Source organism: Mastomys coucha, unplaced genomic scaffold (assembly GCF_008632895.1).
Source record: "Mastomys coucha isolate ucsf_1 unplaced genomic scaffold, UCSF_Mcou_1 pScaffold22, whole genome shotgun sequence".
Lineage (NCBI taxonomy): Eukaryota > Metazoa > Chordata > Mammalia > Rodentia > Muridae > Mastomys > Mastomys coucha.
This window is the reverse complement of record NW_022196905.1, coordinates 130,279,259-130,288,204: the sequence shown is the minus strand read 5'-3', so window position 1 is coordinate 130,288,204 and position 8,946 is coordinate 130,279,259. Positions and strand designations below refer to the sequence as shown.

General features: G+C 46.6%; 1 protein-coding gene across 1 annotated transcript in view; it reads left to right on the top strand.

Moving 5' to 3' along the window:
• The first annotated feature begins 1,466 nt into the window (after nucleotides 1-1,466).
• Nucleotides 1,467-8,946, top strand: part of Prkrip1 (PRKR interacting protein 1) — a 21,700-nt gene continuing 14,220 nt past the window's right edge. Inside the window, exons 1-4 of the mRNA XM_031338268.1 lie at nucleotides 1,467-1,681; nucleotides 2,870-2,948; nucleotides 5,444-5,544; nucleotides 8,377-8,462. Coding sequence (XP_031194128.1) covers nucleotides 1,556-1,681; nucleotides 2,870-2,948; nucleotides 5,444-5,544; nucleotides 8,377-8,462 — 392 coding nt within the window. The 5' untranslated portion in view covers nucleotides 1,467-1,555. The remainder of the gene's footprint in view (nucleotides 1,682-2,869; nucleotides 2,949-5,443; nucleotides 5,545-8,376; nucleotides 8,463-8,946) is intronic.

Below are 8,946 nucleotides of genomic sequence, written 5' to 3'. Positions count from 1 at the left end.
GGGGGGGGGTGATTCACTGCTCGATTATTCTGGATGCTTTCTAAAGAGGCTCATCCCCACACATTACCTCTTTTGACCTCTCTTCCTTTCCTCTTTTGACCTCTCTTCCTTTCTCTTCCTCCCAGTTTTAATGAAGCTCCTCTCCAGGTTCCAAAGGGAAGCCTCTTGCTCCCTTTAAGGCCCCATCACATTCAGAGCTCCATATATTTGTTTCTGTCTAATGTTCTCCCTCCATCTCCAGGCCCAGACTAGGACCAGTCAGTTTTGAGACCCTTTCATTCCAATAAGCTTCTTGAAAGGATTTGTTTCAGTTTCCTTGCCTACAAGCTGTTACTGTTGTTGTCTTGTCTTTTTTTGAGACTGGCTTTCTCTGTGTCATTCTGGCTGTCCTGGAACTCTTTCTGCAGACTAGGATGGCCTGGAACTCAGGGATCCATCTGCCTGTAACTCCGAGTGTGGAGATTACAGGCCTGCACCACCACTGCAGGCTCTTAACATCATTTATTATAGGGAGCTACTTCAGTGCCTCACACACAGTCAACAAAACACCCCAACACACACTGGACGGGCCCCAGTCCCATCATTCTCCATTACTGTGGATGATATCATCACCTTCAAGTGAAAGCCTTGAAACTAATTCCTAGCCAGGTAGACTGGAATGGCAATTTTCTTTATTCTAAAACAGACTCACATACTCAGCCTCGACTGGTGGTGCTGTACTTTCAGAGTGGCCAAGGAGATCTGATTTAAGAGTTCAGTTATAAAAGGAGATTAAAAGATTATTATAAGAATCAAGGTGTGAGAGGTAGGCGGATCTCTGAGAGTTTGAGGCCAGCCTGGTCTCTGAGCCAAGTTCAAGGACAGACAGGGATACACAGAGAAACTGTGTCTTGAAAAAAACAAAACAAAACAAGGAAAGGAAGGAAGGCAGAAAGGCAGGAAGGCAGGAAGGAAGGAAGAGAGGGAGGAAGGAGATATGGAAAGGGAGGAGAGGGTGGGGGGAGAGGAAGAGAAGGAGGAGGGAGAGGGAGGGGAGGGAAAGGGAGGGAGGGAGAGAGAGAGAGAGGGAGGGAGGGAGGGACGGAGGGAGGGAGGACGGGGGGGGGAGAGTAGAGTAGATAAAAGAAAAGAAAAAAGAAAAGACAAAGATCAGAAGCAAGCGAAACTGGGAGGGAAGTGCCGAGAGCCTAAGGCAAACTGAGCTAAATCCTTGGAGACCTGAGAGGTCACCTGGGGCCAGCCCACTCATCACGAAAAGGCGAAAAGGCATCTCTTCCTCTCCGGATGTGAGAATCAGGCAGCCCTGATTTGTTTTGAAACAGGAAATGAAATTAAGGTGTTGTGATCAAAATAAACCACGCTGACCTCGCGCTCATGAATATTCAAGCAAGCTGCTCAGGCTAGCGGTACTGCCTCTTACCTCTGTAGAGAGGGTGCGCATGCGCCTCCGGAGCGCTCCCTGTTCTGGGAGTGCGCGTGCGCGGCTGGCGCGCTCTTTGTCGTCATCAAGACGAGCGGCCGCCGGTGGTGTTGGTGAAGAAGTAGGAAAGCGGCTATGGCGAGTCCCGCTGCCACTTCTGTGAGACCGCCCAGGCCCAAGAAAGAGCCGCAGACGCTCGTCATCCCCAAGAATGCGGCCGAGGAGCAGAAGCTCAAGCTGGAGCGGCTCATGAAGAACCCGGTGAGTGGGAGTGGGCTCTACGCCGCCAGACTGGGGAACGCTAAACTCAGTACCCCTAGAGCCGTCCAGGGACGGAGCGTGGCTGCGTGAGGGCGCTGTCCAGCCCTCCATACCCTCCTTTTTCTTAGTTTTCTCTTTGCCGTATTGTGGTGTTGCTCGTGCTATCCACACTCCTTCCTAAATCGGCTCTGTAATATATATAGGCATAACTCGTATCTGGGGTCCTCCTGCCTTATCTTTTTTTCCAGCTAGTTAGGCCTATTCAGTATTGCTTCACAGCCCTTTTTCTATTTTAACTTTACTATGAACCAAAACGGTGGGAGCTGGGCATGCATTGTGGTGCACACCTGCGATCCCAGCACTCTTGGTGGCTGACACCAGAAGTTTGCTACAAATTCGAGGCAAGCGTGGTCTACATAGTGAGTTTCAGATCAGCTAGACAATGAGACCTATCACAGAAACCAACAAAAAAACAGAATCGATGCCTTGGCAAAAGTGTTCAACGTCTCCAAATAGCACCCATTATTAAAGAGGCATTGGATGCCAAATTTGGACCACATCAAAACAACTCAATATATTTTTTCCCGATTTTTTTAATTTTGTCATATTCTTTAAAATTTATAAAAATATTGTAACAATAAAAATGAGTATTATAAAAGTTGTTTGATATAAAACAACAATCAATTGAACAGTCTTATGTAGATGCTTGTCTACAGCGATACTGAAAATACATGTTTTTCTCAATATAAATTTTAAGTAACTCAAACATGTTAACTGTATATTTTAAAATGACACATCATTACTAGTTCTTTTAAGATGAACGTAAATAAAGTCTTTTTGTTTGTTTGTTTTGTTGTATTTTTAGTAGAGCTTAAAATCTTGGCTCTTACTGTGGTACAAGCCCAAAATAAGAACAATTTTTAGACATTGGAGTTCATTGTAATAAGGAACAGCTCATGTCTTTGACTAGAAGAGGTTGGCTCTTTTAGTGATGTAGATTCCAGACTTGTATAGAACTTTGACCCACATTAGACCCCATGGTATGTATACAGAATGAAGTAAGACCAGAGCAGCAGAACATTCAGTCAGCTCCAGATGTGAGAAGCCTGCTCATTTGAGATACAGCTCCCTCAGCAAGTTTATGTTCATAGATGCATTTCTGTTTAACTGTTCCAATTCCAATTCCAGGACAAAGCCGTTCCAATTCCAGAGAAAATGAACGAATGGGCTCCTCGACCCCCTCCAGAATTTGTCCGGGATGTCATGGGTAATGTCTCTTATGGGTGTTGGGGGTGTAAAATTTTAAGGGGAAATATAAAACACTATTGTTTTTGCTAGTTAACTAGATCTTTGATAGGAAAAGTAGTTTTTCTTTACAGTGAGGGAGTGCTCTGTTTTATGGTTTGGCACGAGATAATGGTTTCTCAGTTAGTCTTTTGGTTTTGTTTTGGTTTTTGTGGTTAAACCAATTTTATTCAGAGGCTTAAAAGCTGGTAAAGGGCCACATGGTCAGACAAACAAACTAGTCAGGGAAGATCTTCCAGGGCCACATGGTCAGACAGACAGACTAGTCAGGGACGATCTTCCAGGCCCCTCCACAATAAAGGTGCGGGTTGGGTTTGTTTTGTTTTCTTTGTTTTGAAGTAGGGTCTCACTGTGTGTACCAGGCTGTGCTTACACTTCTCATGCCTCTGCCCCCTAAGTGCTGACATCACACACTTTCACCATTGTCCTAGTTAGGGTTTCTATTGCTGTGATGAAACACCAAGTCCCACAGCAACCTGGGAAAGAAAGGGCTTATACTCCTGTGTCATAGTCCATCGTTGGAGGAAGTCCAGAGCCTGGAAGCAGGAGCTGACGCAAAGGCCGAGGTTGGGTGTTCTTATTGGCTTGGTTTGGCCAGCCCAGGGCTGATGCCACCCACCATGGGCTGGGCCCTCCCCCGCAATCACTGATTAAGAAAATGCTCTACAAGAGGGCCTAATGGAGGCATTTCTCAGTTGAGGTCCCTGCCTATGACTTTAGCTTGTGTCAAGTAGACATAAAACTAGCCATCAGAACCATCGTGCCTGATTTTTCTCAGTCTTTGAAAAAGATTTATTTGTGTGTCTGTGCACGTGCACGTGTGCACACTCGGGTGCCTGTGGCGGTCAAAGCCGTCAGTTCTCTTTCCCACCATGTAGGTTCCAGTATGGAGTTAAGTTTGTCAGGTTTTGCAGCAAGTGCTTTCACCCACTGAGCCATCTCACCAGTCTCCAGTTGTAATTTTTTCTAAGTGAAAACACATTTGTCATATTGTAGATTTAAGTTAACATATACTAAGTAGAAGCAAATAGGAGAGGTTCAGAGTCAGAGAGCTGGGCTGATAAGCTGACTCAGCAGGTAAAAGCTCTTGCCACCAAACCTGATGCCCAGAGTTCGATCCCTTGGGTCCAAGTGGAAAGAGAGAACTAACTCCTGCAGGTTGTCCGTGACCTCTGAATTCATGTTGTGGTACTCATTTCCTGCTCTACAAATAAACAGATACATAAATGTCATTTTTTAAAAAAAAATCAGGCATAGTGTGTGCACTTGAATACAATCTCTCAGAAGTAAGGGCAGTGGGTCTCTTTTGGTTTAAGGCCTTCTTGATCTATATTTAGAGTTCTAGGCCAGCTAGGACTACATAATGAGCCCCATTTCAATAAAAGGCAGGACTGGAAAGATGAGTTAGCAGTTAAGAGTGCTTACTTTCGAGAACATTAGTCTAATTCCCAGCATCCATATTGGCCAGCTCATAGGCAGTTACAGCTGCCTGTAACTCAAGCTCTGGAGGATCCAAAACCCTCTTCTGGACTTAGTGGGTACTTCATGGACACCCGCATCATGTGCACAAACCCACAGGCAGACACACCTAAAAACCACTTTTTAAAAAAGCCATTTTCTGGGTTGTGATTGCACGTGCTTTAATCAGGAGGCTGAGGCAGACGGATCTCTGTGAGTTCAAGTCTGCAGAGCAAGTTTCAGGACAGCCAGGGGTACACAGAGAAACCCTGTCTCAAGAAACCTAAATAAACAAACAAACAAACAGCCACTTGACATTCCATCATTCCTCATGAAACATTCTAATACAACCTCATGAACCTCTCTATAGTCAAAACCATTTGTTCAAGAAAAACCGTTGCTATCCACTTATTTTCACTTGCAGTATCAGAAGTTTGTCAACTGTTGGGGACCTGGCAGGTCACTTGTGAGGTCGTGGAGGGATGCTGAGTGTCCTTCCTAGATGGCGGGTCTCTAAACTGAAGTCTGCTCCTCTTGTGATCACTGTCATATAGAGCACAAGTTTCCTTTTCTTTTGAGCCAAGGGTCTCCTGTTGTAGCTCAAGTTGGCCCTGAACTCTGTCCTCCTGGCTCAGCCTCTCAGTGTTAGGAAGTATACCTGTGCCACCACTGCTAGCTTAGGGTGGGGCTTCAGTGACTTCATAGTCAGTGTTCCTAAAAATCATCTAATAACACCTACGATGTGCCACACACTATCGTTGCTACAGTGCAAGCAGAAAGACCCAGCACATGTAGTACCTTCCCGTGGAGTTCTTATCTAGTCTCTTTGGATTAAGTGCAGCTTGTGTTGGTGGCTGCATTCATCTTTTTCCCCTTCCTCCTCTTATGGCCCTGGAGATTAAACTCAGGGCCTGCCTGCTGGGCAAGCACTCTGCCAGTGTGTTCCATCCCTCCTCCTCACTGAGTCTCATCTAGAACTCGGGACTGTTCTGGCCATAGGTTCCAGTGCCGGGGCTGGCAGTGGAGAATTCCACGTGTATAGGCACCTACGGCGGAGAGAGTACCAGCGGCAGGACTACATGGATGCCATGGCTGAGAAGGTAAGTTAAACTGGGGGTGGGGGTGTGTGTTAAGATGTGAATTCTTGTCGGGCGGTGGTGGTGCACGCCTTTAATACCAGCACTTGGGAGGCAGAGGCAGGCAGATTTCTGAGTTCAAGGCCAGCCTGGTCTACAGAGTGAGTTCCAGGACAGCCAAGGGCTACACAGAGAAACCCTGTCTCGAAAAAAAACAAAAAAAAAAAAAAGAAAAGAAAGAGAAGGTAAGTGAGACACAGAGCCTAGTGACTGTGTGTCAGGCTTGGCACTGCAGGCTGTTCATGCTAGAAGAGTGATGTGTAGGACTTTGCATGTGTATGGGAAGACACTGCAGGGTCCCACCTCTCTCCAGGCATTTGCCATGTAAAGGGACAGCAAGTGGGGGCTTCTGCATGGTTGGGGATTTCCTCCTCTCTTCTCTGTTGGGCTGAGTGCAGTTCACTGTGGTTGGTGTAAATAATGTTTCATATTCGGTGTCTGCTTCTCAGAGGATTTAAATTTTCATTTCTTCATGTCAGATGACAAATAATTTATTATTTTAATAAGAGTTTAAGAATTGCTTTAGAGGGCTGGCGAGATGGCTCAGCGGGTAAGAGCACTGACTGCTCTTCCGAAGGTCCTGAGTTCGGATCCCAGCAACCACATGGTGGCTCACAACCACCCATAATGAGATCTGACGCCCTCTTCTGGTGTGTCTGAAGAAAGCTACAGTGAATTATGCTGGAGCGAGCGGGGCCCGGCAGAGGTCCTGAATTCAATTTCTAGCAGCCACACACATGATGGCCCACGGTCATCTGTACAGCTACAGTGTACTCATACACATAAAATAAATAAAATAAATCTTTAAAAAAAAAAAAAAAAAAAAGAATTGCTTTAGAGCCGGGCAGTGGTGGCGCACACCTTTACTAGCACTTGGGAGGCAGAGACAGGTGGATTTCTGAGTTTGAGGCCAGCCTGGTCTACAGAGTGAGTTCCAGGACAGCCAGGGCTATACAGAGAAACCCTGTCTCAAAGAAACAAACAAACAAACAAACAAAAAACCCAGAGTGTCAGGTGTGGTGGCTTATGCCTTTAATCCCATCACTCAGAAGGCAGAAGCAGGAGGATCTCTGTGAGTTCCAGGCCAACCAGGGCTACTAACTAGAGGCTGACTCAAGAAACAAACAAATAATAAATAAATTAAAAAACGAACCTTTGGGCAGATTGGCATGGACTTGTAATCCCAGCTTTTCTGAAGGCTCGGGTTAGAGAATTTTTAGAGCCCAGGAGTTCAAGGTCAGCCTGGGCAATATAGTAAAATCTTGTCTCAGAACTATAACAAGAGGAAGACTGAGAGACAACTTAGGAAAGTGCTTGTCTTTTAGGACATTGACCTGACCTCAGTCTACAAAACCCAGGTGGTCTTAGGGAAAGCAGCTGGGTGTGCTGGTGTGTGCTTATAATCCGATCACTGAGGAGATGGATTCAGGCAGATGCTTGAACACAACTTACTGCTGCCAGCCTAGCCCGTGATCCTCAGGTCCCCAAAACCAAGTCAGATAGCTTCCTAGGAGTGATACCTGAGGTTTACCTCTGGCTTTCAAGTCATGTGCACACGTGTGCTCTCACATGTATGCCATCCTAAACACACATTTTCATGCACACATGTAAACACACATAAACACACACATAAGCAGGTGTTGTGGGTGTGTCTTGGTGGTAAAGCTCTTCCCTAGCAGGTATCCTCAGCACTGTAGAGTCACAGAGAGCAGACCATCAGTGAGCATTCTGGGTTTGCTTTGTTTGGTGTTTGTGGGTCACACTGAACTGCCATCACTAGGCTAGAGCCTGAGCTTCAGGCTCTTCTTATGAGTTAGAGGGGTCTAGGCAATATCTAGCTGCTCCCTCCAAGGTCCAAATTACAAACTAAAGTTTTCCCTGGGTAAACCAGTGAGTGCCTAGTGCTTATTTACAGATCATGGTGAGGGGTTACTGATGGGAACATAGGGGACCCAAAGGTACTGCACTGGAAAGTCTTCCTTCAACGTGAAAGATGGTTTCCCCTTAGCAGCGGAGAGAGGGCCGCTTTTTCCTAGTCTTTTCCAGCCTATATCCTCTAGCCCTTCCCCCAAGACCTCGAGCCTACGTGCAGTTATGGCAGAACTGCATTAACTGGTTGGGAAGGATGGCTGGATACTCAGAGGAGGGTTCTATGCTTCTCCTGTCCCCTCTTTGTGTGAGTGAATGTCAAAAGTGAACAGGCACAGTTGAATCAAGAATGGCAGCTGGTTGGCCTGGAGGGCAGTGCTGTACAGCACATTGCAAGTGCTTGGCCCACTGAGCCACCTCCCATCCTTACTGTTCTGCTTCTGTAATAACTTACTCCTGGGCTTTGGTCCTCTAGTCCTTTCTACTGAGCTCTGCTATGCAGGGGGTCAGTGCTATCCTCACAGAGTTTCCTGGCTCATTCTCATTCCTATTCAGTTTCTCCCTTTCTCCCCCTCCCCCTCCCTCCCTTCCCTTCCCTCTCCCTGCTTTTCTCTCTGTCCTTGACTTGCTTTCTCCCCTCCCTCCATTTACTGAATGCACCCACAGCAGTTCCCACCCTAGTTTCTCTTGCAGATTCCATCTTACTTAAGTGCTGTCTTGGTGAACATTGTCATTTTGCCATCTCCTGCTGTGCATTGATTACCTGTCCTGCCTGGGGCAATCTTTTAAGGTTAAAGTGGCTCTGGGGACCTGGGTGGTACATGGCACCCCTAGTGGTGTGCCCGTGGAATTTGAACTCTTAAACTTCTTAAAGCCTGTCCAGCCCAGGGTATGTCTGAGTAATGGGGTGGTGGTTTATTCTTTCAGCAAAAACTGGATGCAGAATTTCAGAAGAGGCTAGAAAAGAATAAAATTGCTGCAGAGGAGCAGACTGCAAAGCGCCGGAAAAAGCGGTAAGAGCTTTGTCCTGTGATCAGTGAAGCCTGCAGGCTGGAAATGGGAAAGTGGAGAGTGGATAATGAACCAAGTCCTTATAGGCAGAAATTCACTAGCAACTGGTGTTAGGGTAAGGGCATGTAGTCCCAGCTACTAGGTAAGTCAAGGCAGGAGGATTGTTTGAGCCAGTAGTTCAATTTCCAGAACCTATATGATTCTTAAAAGCTGTCCTCAAGTTGAGCATGGTAGCACACACCTTTAACCCTGCTGGGCAGAGGCAGGGGGAATGTCAGTTTGAGGCTAGTCTGTCTATAGAGTGAGTTCCAGGAGAGCCAGAGCTACACCTGTCTTGAAGGGAAGGGAGGGAGGGAGGGAGAGAGGGAGATAGACTAGTGGCTAGTAAGATGCCTCAGCAGTCAAGAGTGTTTGCTTCTTGGGCTGGTGAGATGGCTCAGCGAGGAAGAGCACCGACTGCTCTTCGGAAGGTCATGAGTTCAAATC